The sequence below is a fragment of the Hemitrygon akajei genome, chromosome 14, assembly GCF_048418815.1.
Source record: "Hemitrygon akajei chromosome 14, sHemAka1.3, whole genome shotgun sequence".
NCBI lineage: Eukaryota > Metazoa > Chordata > Chondrichthyes > Myliobatiformes > Dasyatidae > Hemitrygon > Hemitrygon akajei.
The window spans coordinates 102,132,761-102,160,221 of record NC_133137.1 but is presented as its reverse complement, the minus strand read 5'-3'; the positions used below and the strand labels follow the sequence as shown (position 1 = coordinate 102,160,221).

General features: G+C 42.4%; 1 protein-coding gene across 1 annotated transcript in view; it reads right to left on the bottom strand.

The window, feature by feature from the left end:
• col7a1l (collagen type VII alpha 1-like) overlaps positions 1–27,461 on the bottom strand; it is a 420,731-nt gene that overhangs the window by 286,222 nt on the left and 107,048 nt on the right. The window contains exons 14-19 of the mRNA XM_073066798.1: positions 24,779–24,937; positions 16,893–17,012; positions 8,969–9,118; positions 4,895–5,029; positions 3,815–3,961; positions 2,334–2,549 (exon numbers count right to left, since the gene is read on the bottom strand). Of these exons, the coding sequence (XP_072922899.1) occupies positions 2,334–2,549; positions 3,815–3,961; positions 4,895–5,029; positions 8,969–9,118; positions 16,893–17,012; positions 24,779–24,937 (927 nt within the window). The remainder of the gene's footprint in view (positions 1–2,333; positions 2,550–3,814; positions 3,962–4,894; positions 5,030–8,968; positions 9,119–16,892; positions 17,013–24,778; positions 24,938–27,461) is intronic.

Below are 27,461 nucleotides of genomic sequence, written 5' to 3'. Positions count from 1 at the left end.
AAGAGAAGGTGGTGTGTATATAAAAAGAGCCTCCAGCAACAGGCACAATTGTTTTAAAGACATTTGGATAGGTACGTGGATAAGAGATTTTTAGAGAGATATTGGTCAAATGCAGGCAAGAGGGACTAGGTCAGCTAGCGCTTCGAGTCGTGCTGCCCAGCAACCCCCCGATTTAACCCTACACTACACGGGACAATTTGCAATGACCAATTAACCTACCAACCGGTACATTTTTGGACTGTGGGAGGAAACCAGAGCACCTGGAGGAGACCCACGAGGTCACAGGGAGAACATACAAACTGCTTACAGGCAGCAGTGGGATTTGAACCCAGGTCCCCTGTAATGTAAAGTGTTGTGCTAACCACTATGCTACAATGCCACTCCAGTTTTAGATCTGGAGCTGATCTGAACTTCAACTTTACTTCCTTGCTTGATTATGTGTTTTTGACATTTTTACTGAATAAAAAAAAATCTATTGATTTCAATTGAAAAGTGGCACAGCATTTGCAGCTTCTTATGGAAAAAAAACTCCAGTGTTCCCAACACTGAAGAAGAAGGCCATTCAGTCCATTATCCAAAACTAGCTCAATCCAAGAGCTATCTAATTCCACCCAGTTCTCTCTCTCTCTCCTTCATCCAACGAGGGAATGCTTTCTTCCAGTATTCTTCACAACTTCTGCACAATGCATCAAAGGTGGGAGTGGGGAGAAGTGAAGCAGAAAATAGGGACTTCCTATGAATATCACTTGCATGGCTTCAGTCATCAGCATGATAGGGGCAGAGTTTGATAAATTTAATTCCATTGCATTTTGTGCAGACCGGCCCATTTCTACAGCTTCTGCAACCATCCTTCCTTTAGAGAAAAAGGGAGGGATATCATACATTCTAATTCAACTTGGCGAATTCTTCTGCAACATCAATAGCAGATCGGTACCATACTGGTAAGCATGGCATTTTCCAGTCCCTGCTCCAAGATTGGGGTTCATTTCCCATTGCTGTCTGTATGTTCTTCCCATGACCATGTGGGTTTCCTCCAGGTGCTCTGGTTTCCTCCCACATTCCAAAGATTTTCAGATTAGGGTTAGTAAGTTATGGGTGTGCTATGCTGGGTCTGGAAGCATGGTGACGCTTGCCCCCAGCACATCCTCAGACTGTGTTGGTTGTTGATGTAAATGATGCATTTCACTGTATGTTTCAATGTTTTGATGTACATGTGACAAACAAAGTCCATCTTTAACAGAAGATTATTTAGTTGGGGGCTTGTCGGCCATTTCATGAGACGTTGACTGATTTATGTTCGACTCTGTGCATTCAACTTTGACCCATATCTCTTAATGATGACTAACAATATCCATCAATATTAAATTCTAAATTAACTTTCAACCATCAATTCCCATTTGTAGAATAAAGTTCCAAACTTCTACCTACTCTTTGTAGTGTAAAAATATTTCCTAACTTCACTCTTGCAAAATGCCACCTAAAGCTTCAGGTTTTGCCTCTACTTCTAGTTTCTATCTTGTTTCTTTTATTTTCCACCTACCCCATTAAACCACTGAAATCTCATCAAATCCCTCCTACATCTCTTCAGAACTCCACAGAACACCAAACTGGTTTACATTGTTTCTTACATGAAGCAAGAACACAATCGCCTTTTGTTTCAGCATTATGAGTTGATAGGTTATTAGATGCAATTTGACCTGGGAGGCTGGGATCTGTTAGTTGACCTAACAGATATTGTTGTCACATGAACAAAGTCACCAGAGAGAAGTACTGAAAGTAAATATGAAATCTTTATTTGACAAAATGAACACCCCAGGTATCATGTTGAGACCCCTTTCGGAGGAAAAGGGCTGCTTGATCCACACCACATGACATTTTATGTGCTAAAAATCAAAGGACAATTCCATATTTACAATGCATTCACAATACTTCCATTTAACTACACACAAACTTCACACCTCCCTCTTTGCCCACACACTCCCAAATTTATTTAAATCAGCGTTGTCTGGTCTTCCAATTAAATGTGGTTCATATCTCTTAGGAACCCATTGTTCCGAGCTGCATTTTAAATTTAATCTACTGTCAATATTCAGGTCTGAAGTTTGGTGGCTGAAGTCAGTTGCTGAAGTTATTTGCTATATGTGCTAACCCCCAAAACGCCCTAACGATATTATTTTGTGACTGTATGTGCTGGTGTGACTATGTGTACTGTGTTTTCCACCTTGGCCCTAGAGGAACAATGTTTCATTTAGCTGTACACTGTGTAGGGTTGAATGACAATAAACTTGAACGTGGGTTCTGCAGGTTGATCCACAGACAAGTCAGCCACTTACCAGGTCCCTCCTGTGTGATCTGAGATGCTGATAACTTCCTTGCAATGGGAGAGGTTATGCTGGGGCTGGCAGTGGTGGTAATTGTTGTAGATAGTAAAGTCAGATCATCGTGACCACTGTCTTGTTGTGCTGCATTGGGTCCAGACCCAGTAATTAGTACGCCTGCTGAAATAGCTTTTGGTGGTTTTGCTGTTGCAGAGGAGTTACGTTTAGAGCCTAAACAGAAACAAAATAAGAGATTCTTTCATGAATACGTTAGAATCAAGGCATTTTTGGAACTGTTTGAAATAAAATTACAAAATACTGTATATCTTTACTTTTACTACTTTCAAATGATTTCTGCATTTTAATAAATAGTTTTCAACAATTGACTTTTGACTTGGTCTTTATTCTGTGGCTAAACAAACTATTATTATACATGGTTAGGCAGCATCTATGGAAACGAACTAAGAGTCGACATTTCAGCCAAGATCTTTCAACGGGTCCTAAAGAAGGCTTGAAACACCGAACTCCTTATTCATTTCCACAGATGCTGCCGGACCTGCTGAGTTCCTCCAGCGTTTTGGATTTCCAGTGTCTGCAGAATCTCTTGTGTTTATTATCTTCTCTTCCCATTTTTCTGAGCCTATATCACATTTAACCAGAATAAACCTTCAGGGACATGCTAGCATTGTTTTAACACAAAATTAGGACTGAATATGTCCAATCCAAAGTCAAGTCATGCAATGAATTCCAGTCTGCTGAGTTCTGCAGAGAAGCAGGATACAATTTCCCAGTTCATTTACTCTCAGTGTCCAGTGCAAGGAATAAGTGGGATAGTTTTCCACTCCGTGTTCCCAATCCCTAGAACTGGGAAAAGTGAGATCTAACTCTTCACTCCAGACCTGTATCCATGGGACACTATTCTTCACTTCATGTCAGTCTGGCACAGAAAACAATGAGGTTTCTTTCCCCTTCTGGCCCTAGATCAAAGTGTGCTTGTTGTCGTTCTGGGTTAGGGACATTCTAGCTGCTGGTCCTAAAGAAGGATCTCGACCCAAAATGTTGACTGTTTATTCACTTTCAGAGATGCAGCCTGACCTGCTGAGTTCCTTCAGCGCTTTGTGTGTGTTGCTCTGAATTTCCAGCATCTGCAGAAACTTTTGTGTTTGGGAAAACTTCAGTTAAAACATATTATAATTGTAAACAGAACACATTCTAAATCCTCATAAAAAAAATACAAATGCAAAAAATCAACTTTAGCTGAAGATCTGTAAAGTTTAAATTGGAACATTTGACCCCTTTGCTCTGCAATTCATTGTACTTCCTGGTGGTGGCGCTGTTGAGCCTTTATCCTTGACTGTGCTCCTTTCTGCCCCTTGGCAGGCTTTTGAAGGTACTGCAGGCTGCATTTAAAGTCCAGAGTCGAAAAAACACTATTTTGTCATTCAGGACACACCATGACTGGGATGCTCTCAGATTTCTTAAGCTAATACACTCACGTGTCTGGGCTGAGATGACTATGGGCAATCCTCGTCTGTTTCCAACCACGGTTGCAACTCGAATGGTGTATATGGAACTTTCTTCCAATCCACTTATCACAAGAAGTGTGGTATCAGCTGGGACAATCCGTGTCCTTTCAAGACCTCCTGAAGGGAAAATTAAAGGTGGAAGTGCATGAGAACTTAGCATAACCGGGGATTTCCACAGAGCTGCTTCTGAAGCTGGGCCTCTGAGTGTGCTCATGCGTTCAGTTGCAATTCCAGCTTTAAATCAGATGCTGAAAATCCAGAGTAATTCACATCACAGACCACTCTTGCAGGAGTCAGATCAGAATCAGATTTAATACCACCAACATTTGTTGTGAAATTTGTTAACTTAGCGGCAACAGTATAATGAAGTACATGATAAATACAGAAAAAATTGAATTACAGTAAGTACAGATGTGTATATTAAATATTAAAAATAGTAGTGCAAAAACAGAAATAATAAAAAAGTGAGGTTGTGTTCATGGGTTCAATATCCATTCAGAAATCGGATGGCAGAGGGGAAGGAGCTGTTCCTGAATCACTGACTGTGTGCCTTCAGGCTTCTGTATCTCCTTCCTGATTGCGACAATGAGAAGAGGTTATGTCCTGGGATTTGGGGGTCCTTAATAATGGATGCCACTTTTCTGAGGCACCACTCCTTGAAGATGTCTTGGATACTACGGAGATGACAGACAGGCACAGATAAAGTCAATGTTTCCCCCCCCCCCCCGGCAAAAACTGTAAACTAGCATAGCAAAGTTCTGAATTCCGCCACTGCACCCCAAGCACAGGGCCAACAAAGCCCAGATATCACATTCGAAAAGAAAATGATGGATGTTGAGAGGTGTTTATACCTGAAAGGGTATAATTCTTGGATATGGAGAAACAGCAGCAGAATTTCACTGGCAGAAATTGTAGGTGGGGCCTTTTAGGTGACTGTGTGTGATTAAGCAAATATAGGTAGCACACGTCACTTAGAGCAGATCTAAATTGCACATCTGTAAGTTACGTTCTGTCCTACACAGATAAATGTGAGCAGGATTGCAGCCTGACCTCTCAATCGAGCCCAGGATATTCGGTATCCTGAGATTCCAGGCACCTGTTTCCAAGCGAGTTTTAAACTATTGGCTCTGGTTTCGATGATCTTCAGTTCCCTCACAGATTGAACCTGGTGAGAATCCAGAGAAGCTGCAAGAGACGAGAATTATGATTAGAAATGACAAATAAATCCTGTCTATTTTCAAAATCAGGTTTAATGTCACTGGGATATGTCATGAAATATGTTGTTTTGTGGCAGCAGTACATTGTGATACATAATGTGTGTGTATATATAAGTTTAATAAGTTGTGCAAAAAGAGCAAAAGAAAAATAGTGAGGCCATGTACATGGGTTTGTTGTCCATTCAGAAATCTGTTGGCAGAGGGGAAGAAGCTGTTCCTAAAACAGTGTGTGTGTCTCCTGTACCTTCTCCTTCATGTTAGCAATGAAGAGGGCATGTCCTGGGGGATAGAGGTCCTTATAACAGCTGCTGCCTTTTTGAGGCATTCACCTTTTGAAGATGTCCTCAGTGCTGGGGAGGCTAGTGCCCATGATGGAGCAGACTGAGTTTACAGCTTTCTGCAGCTTTTTCCGATCCTGTGCAGTAACCCCTCCATACCAGGTGGTGGTGCAATCAGTCTACACCCAAGAGATTCTGCAGCTGCTGGAAATCCAGAACAACACATACACAACATAGCAGAGGAACTCAGCCAGCCAAGCAGCGTCCGTGGAGAGGAATAAACAGTCGACATTTTGGGCCAGGACCTTTCATTGGGACTGTCCATTTTCTCAACTGATTGGCAAATGTGCCTTTTATTCAGAAGGTGAACAGTGACTGAAAAATACACAATGTCTGCTGCAGTTGTCCACATTGTAATAGTAATAAATTGTCTTCTTTAAACATATTTTTTTTTTACTACCGCAAGATCCTGCTGGACACCAAGAACTTAAGAACTTAAAATACTGCAGGTCTACCCCATCAGAGAGCTGCTCGTTCTCCGTCAGAGAAACTGAAGGAGCTGGACTTGGTGTGGCTTATGCTGCTACCTACGTCAGAGAGGCTTTGGAGGGTTCGGTGTGCGACGGTTGTATTCAGTTTAACAGCGAGTGATCGTCTTAGTCGCTTTACTTGTGATTGTAACAGCCTAGTGGACGTTGTTAATGTGAAATCCTGCAAGTCGTTATAATTCACTGACTGCTGCAACATTCATGGACTCAGGGTCTTAGACTATATTATTGTGTGTGTGACTGTATTTTGCTGATCTCTTGTATGTCTTTGCTGTCTATATGTGACATGGGCTGGGGATGACTGTTGGCACTGTGTTTTGAACTCTGGCCCTGGAGTAGCATTGTCTCATTCATGGGTGTTCAAATATGGTTGAATGACAATTAAATTTAAACTTGAAACCAGGACTCTTGCTACTACAACATAATTTGGAAAAAAAAATTGCTGGATATACTAGAAATTTGAAATAAAACAAGAAACCGTCAGAAATTTTGACTACGCAAGGGATCATCTGTTGAACGACATGCAAAGTTTGGTAAATTTTCAAGAGGATTTTCCACACATATAATCCACATACAGTTCCCACCTGACCAGTTGAATATTGCTCCTATTTTCTACCTTTATTACTTCTGAAGGCAGTTAACAGACGAGAAAGGACTTCAAGACATAATCATCACGCGAGACTAACCTAACTGGATCTGCCTCTTAGAGAGCGTTATAAGGAGAGGATTTAAATCTGACAAAATGGGGTTGATGAATAAGATGGATGTGGTGGGTGCGAAGACATTTACTGTAATAAATGCTAGCTATAATTTTACCTGGTTTTGTGTGAGACTGTACCTGCAATATCTTGCACAGATTGGCTCACCTCATATCATACAGTGCTGGATAGTTTTAACTGGATGCGAGAGCTGGGCTATAAGAAAAGAATGGGTAGGAGAGGCTGACATTTTATGGAGTTCGGATTAAGTGATACCTGATCTCATTGAAATATATTAGATTCCAAAAGGTCTTGACTATGTGGATGCGCAGAGATTATCCCCTCACCAGAAGTTTAGAAGCAGTTGGGGGTGGGGTTAGAGCAAGGGCCACATTCTCTGGATAAGTGGATGGGCATTTCGGACTGAGATAATGTGGAATTTTCTTTCACTGTGGCAGTTGTGAATAACTGGGAATCACTCCCCCAAAGATCTGAGAGTAGATTCAGAATCAGTTTTAATATCACTGGCATATATTGTGAAATGTGTTTTAATGGCTCTTGTTTTGTTGTCTTCAGGCTCTTGTACCTCCTCCCTGTTGGTAGCAATGAGAAGATAGCATGTCCTGAGTGATGGGGTCCTTAATGATGGATGCCGCCTGAACCCTTGAAGATTGATAGATCTTTGTAACCCTTAGGAATAAGGTAATCGGGTGGGAAAGTGGAAATGAGGAAGGAGACATGCAAAGATCAGCCAAGTGTTGGAAAAAAGGTCAAAGGGCCAAGAGTCCACAAGGCCATGGACTTGTAACTAGAGAGGTACTTCTGAACGATAAATACCATTGTAATTTGAGAAAGTCTTCTCCCACTCCTTTCAAATTCCAAGTCCGTTGTTGCACATGTCCTTCCGTCTATTGATATCCTCGCAATTTTCAGAATAATCTTCTCACCAATAATGTATAAACATTTTAAAGCTCAAATGGCATCAAGTAAGCATTTCGTTTTGAGTTATCAAGTCTTCTGCTTTGAGATTGGGCATATGGTGCTTTGGATACAAGTTCTCCATTTCAGAATCAGACATCTAATTATAAATTGGACTAACATGTACCGGAATATTAGAAATAACTCTTAATCCTGCTCTGCCTTTCAATTAGATTAAAATACAGTAGGTTCCAGTTAATTGGGGCGGTAGCTTATTTCGTACACTGTGCTGTTTAATTGTAACAGGGTATATTGCCATCTAACTAGCGCCAGTTGCATGCACTTGTGTGGCCGTTGGACATTACATGGTGCTTAAAGCAAACCATTTTAAACAGTGTCAGTTGTGTATGTTTCTGTTCAAAAAGCGGTGATTTTTGACACTGATAGTTGGCAAGAAGTAAGCAGTAAGACAATTTGAAACTGTTTTGCTCACTGTGGTTTCAAGCATTGAGGCTTGGAGATGCCAGAGAAGAAAATAACTGCTTCAGTGAGTTAGGAGTTACAAAGAATTGGAAGGTAACGGCAATCTTCTTGAACGTTACAATGAAAATGAAGACTGGGAGGATGCAATCATATGAAGGGAGTCCATCATCTGCACTGGGCACCTGCGCTGATTTTGCTCATTTACAGTCAATCAAAAGAGCGTGGCAAAAAACACTGAATTCCTCTAACTATCAGGAAATCATAGTTTTATGATACTACAATACTGTTGGTAGTGTCCTTATTTATTCTGCATTTCATTTATATATATAATTTATTACTCAGTTAAATGATAGTTCATCTTTTTTATACGTTTTTAACTATTTCCGTGAAACTTTGACTAATTGGAACTTAATTGGGCCAAAGTGTACCGGTCCCAATTTGTCCCAGTTAACCGGAATCCACTGTTACCTTTTGCTACTCATTTCCAACTGAAATCCATCAATCCCAATCTCTCCAGCAGAAATTTGAGAAAATTACAGATCACATCTAAATTGGAAAAAATAGTCTTCATTTAGTTCGAACTTCACAATATGTCCTAATTTTCTTGATACTCTCACCAGAGGAATTAATTTCTCTGCAGATCTCCAGTGTCAAATATTCCTAACATTTTGAGCACCTTGTGACACAAAAGTCTGCACATGCTGGAATCCAGAGCAACAGAGATGCTGGAAGAACTCATCAGGTCAGACAGCATCTGTGGAGGGCAGTGGATGGTTGACATTCTGGGTGGAGACCCTTCATCTGGATTATTGATCAGAGCTTTCCTAAGCCTTCTGCAATGCATTTTTCCAATCATTCCTCCACTTAACTCTCACCTCACTCTAAGCCCAACCATCATTCCGGTGACTCCAAAGAGTAGTAGCAGGTCTTTTCTCAACTACGATACTAAGTTCACCAGAGTTTCTCTATCTAATTAATTTACCTGTCATTTGAGAAAGGGAGACAGCAGGCCCCTCAGAACTCCCATACACAGCACGAATGTCGATTGTGTAGTGTGTACCCGGGTTCAGGTTTTCAATACGGTAAGACAGCGTGTTGCGATCCACATAATCATTCTGTGTTGTACCTCGGCCTAACAAAGACATGTAAGAAAGAAATTACTGAAGGTGATTATGCAGTATTTTCTGGTGATATTTCTACCACAAAAGCAAGCCTTTGAGCCCACGCTGAATTTTACTCTTTGATATTTCATTTTATTTATTTAGAGATATATCACAGAACAGACCATTCCGGGCCTTCTAGTCACATGGCCCAGCAACCCCTGATTTAAACCCAGCCTAATCACAGAACAATATACAATGGCCAATTAACCTACTGACTGTACATTGTTGGACTATAAGGAGGAAACCAGAGCGCCTGGAGAAAGCCCACAGGAAAAATGTGCAAACTCCTTAAGGCGGCGCCGGAATAGACTGGAGTACCTGGGGGAAACGCACATATTCCACAGGGAGGATGTACAGAGCTGCTGGAATTGAACTCTGAACTCTGAGGCCCTGACCTGTAATAGCATCGTGCTAACTGCTGCTCTACCATTGCGCTGATATGAGCATCCTCACATCCTTTTCTTTCCAGTCTTCCAACAACTCCTTTTATCTTTATGCATTCATTCAGCTTCCATTTAAATTTGACAGCATGGTGATAGCAAGCATATTTTCTCTGTTCTCAGGGTGAAAAATATTTCTCCTGAATTTATCACTGTATTTATTACTGACTACCTTATATTTATACCCCAGGTTCTGATTTGAGATCTGCTTGAGTATAAAACTAAACATTCAACCCGAATCTATCCCATAAATGTTCCAATTCCCAACCTAACTTGTAGCTGGGATTTATGTTTCGGTTGGGTCAGATGGTCAAGCTTTAGTTCTGATCCTGGCCGGAACATGGAAATAAATGATCTATCTGCAAATGTACAAAACCACTTTCAGTCTTTCCTAGAGAAAATAGCTGCAGTCTGTTGCAACTTCCAGCAACAGCTCTAATCTTTAATATCTGGTTTTATTCCAGCTTTCTCATATCCACTCCAGTGCCTTTAGGTTTTGTTTGATGGATCGCCTGGTGTAGCACAATAAATCACACGGAGTAGCAGCAGCACGCACAGACACTGTAGCAAGCCTCTGCATAAATATTAAACAAATCCAAAAGGGAATTCAGTCATATCTTGTTCCGCAGTGTTTAGAATTGAGAACCGATGACCGCGCAGGGTAGTTGAAGCAAGTGGCAAAGAAAAATTTAATGAGACACAGAAAATGGTGTGTGTTGTCGTGGTCATGTAACAGTTAGTTAACACTATTACAGCTTGGGGCACTCTGGAGGTTGGAGTTCTACTCCAGCACCGTCTTAAGAAGTTTGTACATTTTCTCCATGATATGCGTGGGTTTTCTCCAGGTGCTTCAGTTTCCTCCCGCAGTCCAACAACGTACCGTTGGACCAGCTGGTCATTGTGAATTGTCCTGAGATTAGGCTGTGGTTAAGTAAGTGGGCTGCTGGGCAGTGTGGCAGTACAGCTCATTGAGGTGGAAGGGCCTGTTTCAAGCTGTATCCCTGAATAAGTACAAGTAAAAAAAAACCCTAAGGACCAAGAATAGCAATTTATGCTGATGGGTTAGGTTACAAAACAGAAAAAGAGATATATGCAGAACATAATCACCAGCTTGGATCAATTGGATTGAAATCAGTGCTTCTTTGTACTACCCAAGTTCTATCTAAATCCTCAGACACATATCCATCGCACCCTTGAGTCAAGGAATGAGAAAGATTTTAATTTGCCAAGGTCCTGAATTTGCTGACTGGCCTTCCAGCTGCAATCCAATTTTCGACTCAATGGGGAGTCCAGTGACGGAGCACAAACTTTCTGCAATTCCTCAGCAGTTATGCTGGGGAACCTGCCTGAAGAATCCATATCAGGTTAGTTCAACAAACTCCTTCTTTACAAGGGAGAAGAAGGGATGCAAGGGAGAAGGGTAAATGTAATTTTCAAGCAAAATGCTGGAAGAACTCAGCAGACCAGGCAGCATCTATGGAAAAGAGGCCGAGGTAATTTTCATCTTTTTTAATTAATTGAGCTTGTCCTTATGTTTTTATTAGTACTGAGGAATCTTTTTAAATAGCTGATTGAAAAAAATATTTTAAATTATTTTTATAATATTTCTGTATGTCAGAGATATCCAAAAGGATTTGTTCTCTCTGGCAGTTTTGTCAACCAGTCAAATCTGAGGTACACTTTCTGGGTTTTCCAGAAACATTTTCAGCTGTTCAGACCCGTCCACGTGACAACTTCACCTCACAAAGTCCAGCTCCCTTGCAGGGTCTGGCCATTTATGTTTACCAACAAATTGATATCATGGGATTGCCAAAGGATAGATCTGTAGCTGGCACAGAGTCCAGAGCCTGTCACTATTGGCAGCAAATTCTGACCCATGGCAAACCTAGGGACAATAATGACGGATATGCCAACTTCCAGAGGATGAATCGGCCTCGGCCTCGGGCACCTGAGTATTTTCTCCCAGCATTGCCTGCACTGGCCTCAAGAGCAGAAATTTCTCATATTGCCTTCCCACATTGAAAGAGACCACTTGGCTCCTGGTGTCTACGTTGCCTCTCAGAGCACTCCCATAGGTCTCAGATACCCACTTATTTCCCTGCTCTGTCTCACATGTTCATCAGATGAACAGACTACGAGGGTGTCTGTTCTCTTGAGAAAGGATTGCTTAATGGGGTACTATTAGATGCCTTTGAAATTAAGAAAAATCTAAACAGAGTGGAGCCAGGGAGAGTATTTCTACCTGCAGGAGTAAAGGACATCAACAGAACTGTGCAAAAGTCTTAGGCACAGGTTAGAAAATTTTGTAAAGTGACGATGATTTTGAAAATAATAAAATGAAAAGTTTCTAAATATCAAAAAATACTATAAAGATCAGTAAGCAATAAAAAATTAAAACAAATCAATATTTGGTGTGACTGCATCAATTCTCTAAAGTCCGCTGTTGTGCAGTTTTATAAGAAAATTGGCTGGTAAGTTGTTCCAGGCATCTCAGAGAACTTACCACAGTTCTTCTGCAGACCTTCACCTTCACCAGCCTGATCCTCCTGCTACCACCAACACTAGGGTTAAATTCTAGTTGTCTGTTATCTTACCAACCAGCACGTCTGAGAAATACAGCGTAGTCAGGGCAGAATCCTCGTCATTGCAGGGAGATCAAACGCCAGATAGATGGCACCATAAGTCAAGCTGTGGGACCAGGATTACCAAATCTACGAGTCAACGGCAGAACTGCTGCATCTGTACTGCCCACACTTTGAAAAGATAGGCTGCACTCTCCAGTGAGCAAGGAACACAGGAATAGACACCATTCAATTATTTCCAACCTGTTTCACTACCCAATTAAATCATACTTAATTCATGCTTTGATTCCTCCTGCACTACCCTGATTCTAGTTCCTTTATTCTGCAAAGGCATTGACAATATCCCGATCATTAACACAAGAAATTCTGCAGATGCTGAAAATCCACACACACACACACACACACACACTTGCTGTAGGAACTCAGCAAGTCAGGCACTATCTATGGAAATGAATAAAGAGTCAACATTTCGAACCGAGACCTTTCAACAGGACTGGAAAAGAAGGGGGAAGTAGCTGGAATAAGAAAGTAGCGAAAGGGGAGGAAGGACAAGCTAGAAAGTATTAGGAGAAGTGGGCAGGGAAGGGGGATGAAGTGAGAGGCTGAGAGGTGACAGGTGGGGAAGGTAAAGGACTGGAGAAGAAGGAATTTGGTTGGACAGGAGAGTGGACCATGGGAGAAAGGGAAGGGGGATGGGCACCAGGGAGAGCTCTTAGGCAGGTGTTGAGAAGAAAAGAGGGAAGATATCCCAATTTGAGTTTTCAGTTTTATGGTTTCAAGTGACTCACCAACCTCAACAGCTTTTTGAAAGAGGGAATTTCAGATTCCTGTCTCCCTTTTGTTACGTACCCGTGACACGTGACAGTGGTACCCTTGTCACGTGACTGGGGTTGAAGTTATACTGGACATGAGGTAATGGTGGAGTGATGTCATTTTCCCGCCAGTAGAGGTCATGTGACAGGTTTTTTCTACAGGGTATAAAAGGAAGACCCACCCTGTCAGGTGGGGCAGTTCGTGGCAGGATTTGCCAAGATGACTTCATGTTACTGTGTGATTTAATGTGATGACGCAGTTTAGTTAAAAATGAAGTTTTATATAATGCCTAAAGTTTAAAAGGTCAGAGCCAACGGTTTCTTTGCTAATGGAGAGTGAAGTTTGGAAGACAAATCGAGAAGAATCGATTTTCGACAATGGATTGACTTCGACCTTGTGTGATCCTCATTCGGAAGGATTTCGTTTACTATTCTCACGATAGTCTCCGCTGGAAAAAGCGGGAGATTGAGAATATTGTGGAAGGAAGGTCAGTCACTTTAAGTTGTTATATTTAATAAAATTCGACGTGGGAGTTCGACGCTGGGAATCGAAGGACATCGACGTGGAAGAGAATTTACATCGCTTTAAAAAGTCTCTCCTTTTAAAAGTACCGTGAGCTTTTGAACTGTCGGCATATCGTTTTAAAGTCTGTTTTCTTTCAGCATATCGCTTTAAAGACTTTTTTTTTCAATACCGCTTTGAAGACTGTTTGGGACTGCAACGCTATTAAGGACTGTTTGAGCAGCTGAGCTCGGATCATTGTTTGGGTTTGTTTACATTTGAAGGGGGTTTGTTATCAGTGTTTAATAAACGTGTTATTTGTTATAAAACCCTTCGTCTAACTCATCTATAATTATTGTTGCCTGAATACGTAACACTTTGTATAAGGAATTAATTTCTCTCCATCCACCCCACCAACCCTTCAAATTATCATATACCCCCACCAGTTAAATAGGGTGGTAACTTCAAGGGATACCATGATGCAACAGTTAGCACTACCCCTTCGCAGCTTCAGGACGTGTTCAACCCTGACCTCAGGTGGAATCTGCGCGGAGTTTGCACGTTCTCCATAGGACTGTGTAGGTTTTCTCCAGATGTCCTGTTTCTTTCCAAATCAAATGCATTTTTAAAAAAATTGAGATTCATTGTAGAATAGGCTTTTTTATGGCCCTTTGAGCTGTTCTGGCTAGCAATCCGCTGATTTAATTGTAGTCTAATCAGGGGACAATTTACAATGATCAATTATCCTATCAACCAGCATGTCTTTGGACAGTGGGAAGAACCGGAGGACTAGGAGGAATGTGTAAACTCTTTACAGGCAGCAACAAGAATTGAACACTGTTGTGCTAATGACTACACTAATGTTAACTTGCTGCTCTGAGTACACCCTTGTCACAGGTAAATGGCAAAGGGGGGAATTAGTGGGTAAGAGAGAGAATACGTGGAAAGTATGGAGATGAATATGACTGGTCTGCTTTGAGCCTGTGTGGACTCAACAAGGTGAGTGGTTCCTTCATAACATAAAAGACTAGGTTTAATTTTCTATATTCAAAGGGATTACAAGGCTCTCAGAAGTACCAAAGAGGAAAGTTAAAACAAAACAATAAACCTGTTGGTAAGTTATTCACTATAATTCAGTAGACAAGGAAGGAACAGGCAATGCATGGTCCTGAGAGAATCTTTCCCTCGATTTAAACAGGGGAAACTATGGAGCCATGAGGGAGGAGCTGGCCAAAGTTGACTGGAAGGATAGCCTAGCAGAAAAGACAGTGGAACAGCAATGGCAGGTATTCTTGGGAATAATGCACAAGGTGCAAAATCAGTTCATCCCCCAGACAAGGAAGGATTCAAAGGGAGGAAAGGGACCACAGTGGTTGACAAAGGAAGTCAGAGATTGCATAGCATTTAAAAAAAAAGGAAGTATGACAGAGCTAAGGTGAGTGGGAGGACAGATGATTGGGAAGTTTTTAAGGAACAACAGAACTTAACTAAAAAGACAATAAGGGGAGAAAAAATGAGGTACGAACATAAGCTAGCCAGGAATATAAAGGAAGATAGCAAAAGCTTGTTTTTTTTTTTAAAAAGGTATGTGAAGAGAAAGAACAATGTTGGTCCCTTGATGAATGAATTGGGTGAAATTGTTATGGGAAACAGAGAAATGGCAGAAGAATTTAATGAGTACTTTAGATCTGTTTTCACTAAGGAAGACACAAGCAATCTCCCAGATGTATGGATGGGTCAAGGACATAGGGTAACAGAGGAAATGAAACAGATTGACATTAGGAAGGAAACGGTGATAAGAAGACTGATTGGACTGAAGGCTGACAAATCCCCAGGTCCAGATGGTCTGCATCCTAGGGTACTAAAGGAGGTGGCCCTGGAAATTGTGGATGCATTGGTAATCATTTTCCAATGTTCCTTAGATTCAGGATCAGTTCCTGAGGATTGGAGAATGGCTAATGTTATCCCACTTTTTAAGAAAGGAGGGAGGGAGAAAACAGAGAACAATCGACCTGTCAGCCTGACATCAGTGGTGGGGAAGATGCTAGAGTCCATTACTAAGGATGAAATAGTGGCATATCTAGATAGCATGATAGGATTGGGCCGAGCCAGCATGGATTTACCAAGCGTAAATCATGCTTGACTAATCTGTTGGTGTTTTTCGGGGATGTAACCAGGAAGTTAGACGGGGGAGATCCAGTGGATGTAGTGTACCTCGATTTTCAGAAGGCATTTGATAAGGTCCCACATAGGAGATTGGTGGGTAAAATCAAAGTTCAGGGCATCAGGGGGAAGGCATTGACATGGATAGAAAACTGGTTGGCAGATAGAAAGCAAAGGGTAGCGGTGAATGGGTGTTTCTCAGGATGGCAGGTGGTGACTAGTGGGGTGCCACAGGGCTCGGTATTGGGACCACAGCTGTTTACCATTTACGTTAACGATTTGGATGAAGGCATTGAAAATAACATCAGCAAATTTGCTGATGATACTAAGCTGGGTGGCAGTGTGACATGTGATGAGGATGTTAGGAGAATTCAGGGTGACTTGGATAGGCTGGGTGAGTGGGCAGATACTTGGCAGATGACGTTCAATGTGAATAAGTGTGAGGTTATCCACTTTGGGAGTAAGAACAGGAAGGCAGATTATTATCTGAATGGTGTAGAGTTAGGTTAGGGAGAAATACAAAGAGATCTAGGAGTCCTTGTTCATCAGTCACTGAAGGTGAATGAGCAAGTGCAGCAGGCAGTGAAGAAGGCTAATGGAATGTTGGCCTTTATTACAAAGGGAATTGAGTACAAGAGCAAGGAAATCCTCTTGCATTTGTACAGAGCCCTGGTGAGACCACACCTGGAGTATTGTGTACAGTTTTGGTCTCCAGGGTTAAGGAAGGACATCCTGGCTGTAGAGGAAGTGCAGCGTAGATTCACGAGGTTAATTCCTGGGATGTCTGGACTGTCTTGTGCAGAGAGGTTAGAGAGACTGGGCTTGTACACGCTGGAATTAAGGAGATTGAGAGGGGATCTGATTGAAACATATAAGATTATTAAGGGATTGGACAAGATAGAGGCAGGAAATATGTTCCAGATGCTGGGAGAGTCCAGTACCAGAGGGCATGGTTTGAGAATAAGGGGTAGGTCATTTAGGACAGAGTTAAGGAAAAACTTCTTCTCCTAGAGAGTTGTGGGGGTCTGGAATGCACTGCCTCGGAAGGTAGCGGAGGCCAATTCTCTGGATGCTTTCAAGAAGGAGCTAGATAGGTATCTTATGGATAGGGGAATCAAGGGATATGGGGACAAGGCAGGAGCCGGGTATTGATAGTAGTTGATCAGCCATGATCTCACAATGGCGGTGCAGGCTCGAAGGGCCGAGTGGTCTACTTCTGCACCTATTGTCTATTGTCTATTTACCTGATGTTGGGCTCCATGTTATCTTGTACTCTGTTGCTCCAATGGTGGCAGCCCAGACCACGGACACTGAGGTAGTGGTGTATGTGGTTACCCTGAAGGTCGGTACCCGTCCGAGTGGAGCTGCAACACACCGCGGATCATTGGTTAGTTTCATTCATTACCTCAGCTCGTCTTTCTTTTCCTCCCCTTGTCTAAAAGCTGCATTGTTATCCTTTGCCCAAGTAGTCATTAATACAAAGTTATCAGCTGCAGCACAAGAACAGAAGAGGTAGTCAAGATTAACCTTGCCTTGAGCCTGCAATAAGTCAAGTTTGTTGTCAATTAACTATATATGTCAACTGTCAAACAAGATGTTTCTCTGGACCAGGGTGTAAACCACAGTAGTACTCTTAACACACAATAACTTAGAAAAGTAAGAATAAAATCTACAAATAATGCATAAATTCAATATTGTAGGGTACAGAACAAATTAATTGGTGACACTTCGAATGTGATGCAGCAGGGAGTTCAGGAGCCTGATGGTCTAAGGGAAGAAGCTGTTTCCCACCCTGACCGTTCTTGTCTTTATGCATTGGAGTCTTCTGCCTGATGGTAGAAAGTCAAAGAGGATGCTGGGTGGAGGGCTGGGATCCTCGATAATACTAAGAGCCTGGCGTACACAGCACTCCTGATAAATGTCCCCTATGATCCTCTCGGCTGTTTTCACAGTCCTTTGTAGGGACTTCTGGTCTGATGCTCTGCTGCTCCCATATCAGACGGAGAGGCAGCTTGTCAGGACAGTCTCAATGGTGCTCCTGTAAAACTCAGTTAAAATGGGAGGGGGGGAGCAATATGATTGAAACTACTCTGGATATAATTTCATTTTCCCGTCTGGTCCCATGATCCTAGATTCTTCTACGGGGTTGAATAGGAATTTAAAAATTACATGGGAGATCACGGTCCCACACAGTCCATGCTAATGCTCCTATTCCACTTTCCTGCTGCCCCCATATTTCTCAGCTAAACCAATAAGTGTAATTTCTCCTTCATGTGTATGCATCCTACCCTAGGTTCACTTAAATGATACAATTCAACCACACCCTGCAGTAGCAAGTTCTACATTCACACCTTCCACGGTCCGTGCTTGATTTCTTCATGGCTGCCTTAGATGGCCTCCAGGTGTGGAGGCGCAAATATTCTCCCTGGTTCCAATCTGTCAGGGACATCTGGAAGAATTCCTTTTAAGCAGTATTTTCTCAAGAAAAGAAATATCCAATTCTGTTCATCACTTACTGATATGCATATTATTACATTCCATCTCCAGCTTCCTGGGACCTCTATATCCTTCCTGTAATATGGCAGCCAGAAATGGATACAGGAGTCTAAATGCTCTCATGATTCTCATGATTCATGTTCTCAAGTTTAACATAGCTTTCCTAATTTTTGATGTTATCCCTATTGGAATAAACCCCAGTGCTGAATTGTTGTTTTCTCTCTGCAGAAAAATACAAATAATGTTTCAAGCCAAAAACCATCTATCCATTCTGTTGATAGGTTATCATTACAGTATATTCAATGTTTCTCCTTCTACAGATGCCGGCTAAACAGTTCCAGTATTTCCACTATTATTTCAGATTTACAGAATCTGTTGCTGTTACGAATCTACCTTGTGGCTACAACTGCTGCCCTTCTTCGTGCTCTGGTTGAGTACTCCTGGTTATGTTGGGTATCAGAACACATTGCTTCTGTCCTACAGGCTGAAGGTTTACACCTGCAGGATTGTGGAGCTGTTTGTTTTTATGTTATATTTGAAATGCAAGTTCCTTTACCTTTGGTCATGGTTGCTGGTTCCTCTCTCCTGAATGTAGCCATCCAACTAAGATCATAAATCATCTTACTATTAATTTTTTTATGGGAGACGGTGGAAGGTTGATATTTATTGCTAACTGGCAACATACTTTGAGCTGGTGGGGATAAGTTGCCACCTTGAACCATCACAGGAGAAGACACTCCAACCTCTCATCATGTTAGAGGCCACGTATAGCCAGAAGCAATTGAGGACAGTACAATTATGATTTTTAAAAGACATTTAAACAGGTACGTGAATGGAAAAGGTTAAGAGGAATAAGGGCCAGACACAGGCAAATAGAAGTAACTCAGGTGGACAGTTTGGTCCACGTGGCTGAGCTATGCTTGAAAGCCAGTTTCCATGTTGTGGAGCTGTATGGCCCTGTGATCTTCCAAATGCCAGAGTTCAATTACATCAACCAGATTGTGGCAGGTCTGCACTCACATACAAGCTAAACGGGGTAAGACTGGGTTATTCAGGTTAAACGGGGTAAGACTGGGTTATTCAGGATAAACGGGGTAAGACTGGGTTATTCAGGTTAAACGGGGTAAGACTGGGTTAGTCAGGTTAAACGGGGTAAGGTTGGGTTAGTCATGTTAAACGGGGTAAGACTGGGTTATTCAGGTTAAACGGGGTAAGACTGGGTTAGTCAGGTTAAACAGGGTAAGGTTGGGTTAGTCAGGTTAAACGGGGTAAGACTGGGTTACTCAGGCTAAACAGGGTAAGACTGGGTTAGTCAGGTTAAACAGGGTAAGGTTGGGTTAGTCATGTTAAATGGGGTAAGACTGGGTTATTCAGGTTAAATGGGGTAAGACTGGGTTAGTCAGGTTAAACAGGGTAAGGTTGGGTTATTTCTCTTACCTAAAAATAAACCCAAGGAATCTTTACATTTTTCCATAGCTTTGTGGCCAATTTCATAGATACTATTTTTTTAAGGATCAGCCATGATTGAATGGCAGAGCAGACTCAATGGACCAAATGGCCTAATTCTGTTCCTATGTCTTATGCTCTTATTTGTGATAACCTTTAATTTATCTGTGATAGGATCTGAACTCTTAATTCTAGATAATCTATTACAAGCCCAGTAAAATAATCATTGCCCAACTTCATCAAGATATGAAAATATCTAGACATTCAACAAATGTCAGTGATATTGGCAGAGGACCGATAATCATGGGAAGATCTGATGGCAAAATACTGTAAATGCATTGGAACACAAGGAACGGGTACAAGAGTTGGCCAACTCAGCCCATAAGCTTGCGCTGTCACTCAGTATGATCTTGGCTGATCTAATCTAACTTATAGAAGTACCCTTCATGTGACATATTAACAAGTGCCATCTAGAAATCCCAATACACCACATCTATTAGTTTCCCTTTATGCACCCTGCTTAGTAAATCTTCAATGAAATCCAGCCAATTTGTCAAACATGATTTCCATATCATTAAATCATGTCACTCTGTTTAATTGAGTTTTGATTTATAAGTGCCCTACTATTAACTATTTAATAATCGATTCCAGCATTTTCTTGATGACGGATGTTAGGTAAACTGGTCAACAGTTTCCATCTTTCCTTCTCCCTTCTTTCTTCGATTAGACGTTATATTCGTGTTTTTCAGTTTTCTGAGAATACTTCAGAATCTAGATACTCTGCTAATTTACAACCAGCAGTCTCAATATCTCAGCAAACTCCCTTTAAGATTGTAGAGTCATAGAGCTATGCGACATGAAAAGGGGTCTTTCAGTACAACCCACCATGTTGATCAAGTTGTCTACCTATCTGCCTGCATTTGGCCGAAATTCCTTTTAACCTTTCCCATCCACATACCTGTTGTTTAAATGTCTTTGCAACAGTGCAATTGCACCCTTCTTTATAGTTTGTTCTGGCAGCACCGTCTACACACTCAATACTCTATGTAGGAAAAAGTTGCCACTCAAGTTCCTCTTACATCTTTCCTCTCACGTTAAACCTATGCCCTCTAGAGTCGTAGAAAATTATGGCATAGAAAATCAGCCCTTCATCCCATCTAGTCTGTGCCGAACCATTTAAACTGCCTACTCTGATCGACTATCACCAATGGCATAGCCCTCCAGACCCCAACCACCCATGTACTTATCCAAACTTCTCTTAAACGTGAAATCAAGCTTGCATGCAAGGAGCGTCAAGCATCATGAACAAAGCAGATGAGCTATGAGCCTGGATCAGTACTTGGAGCTGTGATGTTGTGGCCATTACAGAGACTTGGATGGCTCAGGGCCAGGAATGGTTACTTAGAGAGCCAGGCTTTAAATATTTCAGAAAGGACAGGGAGGGAGGCAAAAGATGTTTCAGAAAGGACAGGGAGGGAGGCAAAAGAGGTGGGGACATGGCACTGCTGATCAGAGATAGTGTCCCAGCTGCAGAAAAGGAGGAAGTCATGGAGGGATTGTCTACTGAGTCTCCATGGGTGAAAGTTAGAAACAGGCAGGGGTCAATAACTCTACTGGGTGGTTTTTTATAGACCACCCAGTAGTAACAGGGATATCGAGGAGCAGATAGGGAGACAGATTCTGGAACGGTGTAACAATAACAGGGTTGGTGTGGTGGAAGGTTTTAATTTCCCAAATATTGATTAGCATCTCCCCAGAGCAAGGGGGTTTAGATGAGGTGGAGTTTGTTATGTGCATTCGGGAAGGCTTCATGACACAATATGTCTACAAGAGGAGAGGCTGTACTTGATCTGGTATTGGGAAATTAACCTGGTCGGGTGGCAGGTCTCTCAGTGGGAGAGCATTTTGGAGATAGTGATCATAATTCTATCTCCTTTACCATAGCATTCTAGAGGGATAGGAACAGACAAGTTAGGAAAGCATTTAATTAGAGTAAGGGGAAATATGAGGCTATCAGGAAGAAACTTGGAAGCATAAATTGGGAACAGATGTTCTCAGGGAAATGTACAGCAGTAATGTGGCAAATATTCAGGGGATATTTGCGTGGTATTCTTCATAGGTACGTTCCAATGAGACAGGGAAAAGATGATAGGGTACAGGAACCGTGGTATACAAAGGCAGTTGAAAATCTAGTCAAGAAGAAAAGAAAAGCTTATGAAAGTTTCAAAAAACTAGGTAATGGTAGAGATCTAGAAGATTATAAGGCTAGCAGAAAGAAGCTTAAGAATGAAATTAGGAGAGCCAGAAGGGGCCATGAGAAGGCCTTGGCGGGCAAGATTAAGGAGGCGGGCAGAATTAAGGAAAACCCCCAAGGCATTCTACTCGTATGTGAAGAACAAAAGGATAAGACATGAGGGAACAGGACCAATCAAGTGTGACAGTGGAAAAGTGTGTATGGAACTGAAGGAGGTAGCAGAGGTACTGAATGAATATTTTGCTTAGTATTCGCTATGAAAAAGGATCTTGGTGATTGTAGGGATGACTTACAGTGGATTGAAAAGCTTGAGCATATAGACATTAAGAAAGAGGATGTGCTGGAGCTTTTGGAAAGCATCAAGTTGGATAAGTCTCTGTAACCGAACGAGATGCACCCCAGGCTACTGTGGGAGGTGAGGGAGGAGATTGCTGAGTCTCTGGCAATGACGTTTGCATCATCAATGGGGACTGGAGAGGTTCCAGAAGATTGGAGCATTGCAGATGTTGTTCCCTTATTCAAGAAAGGGAGTAGAGATAGCCTAGGAAATTATAGACCAGTGAGCCTTACTTCAGTAGTTGGTAAGCTGATGGAAAAGATCCTGAGAGGCAGGATTTATGAACATTTGGAGAGGCATAATATGATTAGGAATAGTCAGCATGGCTTTGTCAAAGACAGGTCGTGCCTTACGAGCCTGATGGAATTTTTTGAGAATGTGACTAAACACAGTGATGAAGGAAGAGCAGTAGATGTAGTGTATATGGATTTCAACAAGGCATTTGATAAGATACCCTATGCAAGGCTTATTGAGAAAGTAAGGAGGCATGGAATCCAATGGGACCTTACTTTGTGGATCCAGAACTGGCTTGCCCACAGAAGGCAAAGAGTGGTTTTAGACAGGTCATATTCTGCATGGAGGTTGGTGGCCAGTGGTGTGCCTCAGGGATCTGTTCTGGGACCCTTACTCTTCATGGATTTTATAAATGACCTGGATGAGGAAGTGGAGGGATGGGTTAGTAAGTTTGTTGATGACACAAAGGTTGGGGGTGTTGTGGATAGTGTGGAGGGCTGTCAGAGGTTACAGTAGGACATTGATAGGATGCAAAACTGGGCTGAGAAGTGGCAGATGAAGTTCAACCCAAATAAGTGTGAGGTGGTTCATTTTGGTAGGTCAAATATGATGGCAGAATATAGTATTAATGGTAAGACTCTTGGCAGTGTGGAGGATCAGAAGGATCTTGGGGTCCAAGTCCATAGGACTCTCAAAGCAGCTGCGCAGGTTGACTCTGTGGTTAAGAAGGCATACGGTGCATTGGCCTTCATCAATCATGGGATTGAGTTTAAGAGCCAGGAGGTGATGTTACAGCTTTACAGGACCCTGGTCAGGTCCCACTTGGAGTACTGTGCTCATTTCTGGTTACCTCACTACAGAAAGGATGTGGAAACTATAGAGAGGTGCAGAGGAGATTTACAAGGATGTTGCCTGGATTGGGGAGCATGCCTTATGGGAATAGATTGAGTGAACTTGGCCTTTTCTCCTTGGAGCGATGAAGGATGAGAGGTGACCTGATAAAGGTGTACAAGATGATGAGAGCCATTGATCATGTGGATAGTCAGAGGCTTTTCCCCAGGGCTGAAATGGCTAACATGAGAGGGCAGAGTTTTAAGGTGCTTGGAAGTAGGTATGGAGGAGATGTTAGGAGTAAGGAAGGTTTTTTTTTTACTACACAGAGTGGTAAGTGTGTGGAATGGGCTGCCGGCGATGGTGGTGGAGGCGGATATGATAGGGTCTTTTAAGAGACTCCTGGATAGGCACATGGAGCTTAGAAAAATAGAGGACTATGGGTAACCCTAAGTAATTTCTAAAGTAAGTACATGTTCGGCACAGCTTTGTGGGCCGAAGGGCCTGTATTGTGCTGTAGGTTTTCTATGCATGCACCACTTGCACTGGCAGCTCATTCCTCACTCACACCACCCTCTGATTGAAAAAGTCTCCCCTTATGTTCCTCATTTTAGTATCTCCTACCCTAACAAAAAGACTGTAGATGTTGCCTCAAGCTTTGTTAACCTCGATAAGGCCACCCCTCAAGCTTCCCCTGTGCTCCAGGGAATGCCATTTTAGTCTCCTTTGCCCTGACAAGACGACTGGGCCATTCCATGGTCTTAGTGATTTTCTTAACCTCTATAAGGTCACCACTCAGCCCCTCACACTCCAGGGAGCACAGTTCCAGGCTATCTCCTTGCAACTCAAACTCTCCATTCCATTGACATTTACAATTTCAGGTAACCCTCTCCTCAACGTGGACTCTAAGTGCACTTTGATGAAGTGTTTCCCTCCAGAAAGGTTGGCAAAGATATCGCTTCTGTGATAACAAACCCGATTCATTACCCGGGGACGGTCAGGGAAAATTTGCTTTAAAAAGTTCAATGATTTTATGTTTTCATAATATAATGGCAACATAAATTATGGCAGGATGTTATGGTATTTATCAGATAAGGTAATATATTAGACAGGCTGTATTTACCGAAGTTGGGTGGGACCACAACCAGAGATCACGGGTTAAGGGTGAAAGGTGTAAAGTTTAAGGGGAACATGAGGGAAAACTTCTTCATTCAGAGGGTGGTGAGAGTGGAATGAGTTGCCATTTCAAGTGCTGCATTGCCAGCTCGATTTCAATGTTCAAGAGAACTTTGCATGAATGGTAGAGGTATGGGGGGCTGTGGTCCCAGTGTAGGTCGATGGAAGTAGGCAGTTTAAATGGTTCAGCATGGACTAGATGGGATGAAGGGCCTGTTCCTGTGCTGTAGTTTTCTATGATTCTGTTGAATCAGAGGATCAATCTATGAGTATCTGGCAAAAGTTTCAGTTTCCTATCAAGTCATACTTCTCATTCCATGTTAATTGGTAAAGCAACGTTACACAATGCGACTCACTTGTTTTCACAGTTGCTGTTGTTCCAGGGCCAACAACAGGACCGAAGATCACATAAAGAGACAAGACATATTCCGTGTTGGCAATCAGGTGTTTGAGTTGATGGGATGTCACACTACTGTTCAACACTACTTGATGTGGTCGGTCTCTCCCAGTGAATTCTAGTAACAAAGAAAGCGGCGTTAAAATATTCCCTTTAATGCACAACTTTGGAAAAGGAAATAACTCAAAGGAAGTAACAAACTCAATTTGTCTTTAAACTATTTGCCCATGGAATTTGAAAGACATTGGAAAGAGGATATAGACAGTGCTGGAGGATCTCAGCAGGCCAGGCATCATTTATGGATGGGAATAAATACCCAACACTTTGGGCCAACACCCTTCATCAGGACTCATATTGGAAAACTTTATTGCTCATCGCTAGATTGCTTCTTCCTGTATCTACAGGATTCCAAATGTAAACTGTATTTCTACAATATGTATACAAAACACAAACATGGCTCTCTTGATCCCTCAAAAAGACAATGTGAAACTCAGTCACATGCAAGTCCAACTTTGTATTGTTCAAGGTACCCTTTACTGAAGGACAAGTACGAACCAACTGGGTTTTAAATCATAGCTTAGCAGTTATACATAAAATTCCAGAGGAACTCAGCGTATCAGACAGAATCTATGTTGTGGTATAAACAATCAACATATCAGGACTGGAAAGGACATGGTGTAAGAGCCAGAATAAGGTGGTGGTCGGGAGGGGAACAAGTACAAATTGGCAGGTGATAGGTGAAACCAGGTGAGGGGGAAGGTGTGTGTGATTGGGGGAGGGGGATTGAAATAAGAAGCTGGGAGGTGAGAGGTGGAAAGGCAAAAGACTAAAGAAGTAATCTAATAAGAGAAGATAGTGAACTTTGAGGGGGGGGAGGTGTGTGTGTGTGTGTGTGTGTGTGTGTGTGTGTGTGTGTGTGTGTGTGTGTGTGTGTGTGTGTGTGTGTGTGTGTGTGTGTGTGTGTGTGTGTGTGTGTGTGTGTGTGGGGGGGGGGGGGGGGGGTGTCGGTCCACAGCCCAGTAGTTGGGAACCACTGACTTATATACACCTGTACACCTACTTGTTAATGCAAATATCTAATCAGCCAATCATGTGGCAGCAACTCAATGCACAAAAGCATGCAGACACAGTCATGAGGTTCAGTTGCTGTTCAGACCAAATATGCGAATGGGGGGATGTGATCTACAAGTGACTTTGACTGTGAAATTGGTGCCAGAAGGGGTGGTTTGAGTAACTCAGAAACTGCTGATCTCCTTGGTTTTTCCAAACACAACAGTCTCTAGAGTTTACAGAAAATGGGCAATAAAACCAAAAGAACCATTGAGTGCCAGTTTTGTGGGTGAAAACATGTTGTTAATGAGAGAGGTCAGAAGAGAATGGCCAGACTGATTCAAGCTGACAGGAAGGTGACAGTAACCATGTGGTGCACAGAAGAGCATCTCTGAACGTACAGAATGTCGAACCTTGAAGTGGATGGGCTACGGCAGCTGAAGATCATGAGCAACATGTGACTAATAAATCTATCTAAAATGTTGGATACCAGCAACATCTTTTGGTTATAGCCAATCTCTGTCTATGGAGACGTACAAACAAGCTGGATGAACTCAGCAGGTCAGGCAGCATCCGTTGAAAGAAGCAGTCAACGTTTCGGGTCGAGACCCTTCGCCAGGACTAAAGGAGGAGGGGGCAGGGGCCCTATAAAGAAGGTGGGGGGAGGGTGTAAAACCGATCAGAGGAAAGATCAAGGGGTGGGGAAGGGGAAGCAGGGAGGGGATAGTCAGGAGAGGTGAAGAAGGAATGTAAGGGGAAAGCACTATGGGTAGTAGAAGAAGGCAGAGTCATGAGAGGTGATAGGCAGCTGGAAGAGGAGACAGAGTGAAGGTGGGATGGGGGAAGGGAGAGGGAGGGAATTACTGCAAGTTGGAGAATTTGATGTTCATACCAAGGGGCTGGAGACTACCCAGACGGTATATGAGGTGTTGTTCCTCCAACCGAAGTTTGGCCTCATCATGGCAGTAGAGGAGGCCATGTATGGACATATCGGAATGGGAATGTGAAGGAGAGTTGAAGTGAGTGGCAACCAGGATCACTAAAGACAAGGATATCCTCTGCTTTGGTCTTGACGCCTGCAGCATTTGATCCGAGTTATTTTTATTAGGCGGGTCAAAGCAGAATTATGCTACTTGTTCCACTGAGTCTACTCTGCCGTTCCATCACAGCTGATTTATTATCCTCCTCAACCCCATTCTCGTACCTTATCCTCGTAACCTTTGCTACCCTTACTAATCAAGAGTCTATCAACCTCCACTTTAAATATACCAAACGTCTTGGCCTCCACAGCCATCTGTGGCAATGACTTCTATATATGTACTACTCTCTGGCTAAAGAAATTCCTCCTCATCTCCGTTCTAAAGGAATGTCCTTGTATTCTGAGTCTGTTCTGTTTGTCTGGTCTTACTGGTCCAGAAGGCTCTTCAAGCAGATGATCCTGCCTTTGATGAAATTCTTCTGATATGGGGTTGATCTCAAAAGACTCCCAGCCTTTGTAATTTCCTATAAGGCATGTTGATAGTGGCTAGTGGCGTAGTGGCATCAGCGCTGGACTTCGGAGTGAAGGTTCCCGAGTTCAAATCCAACTGGTT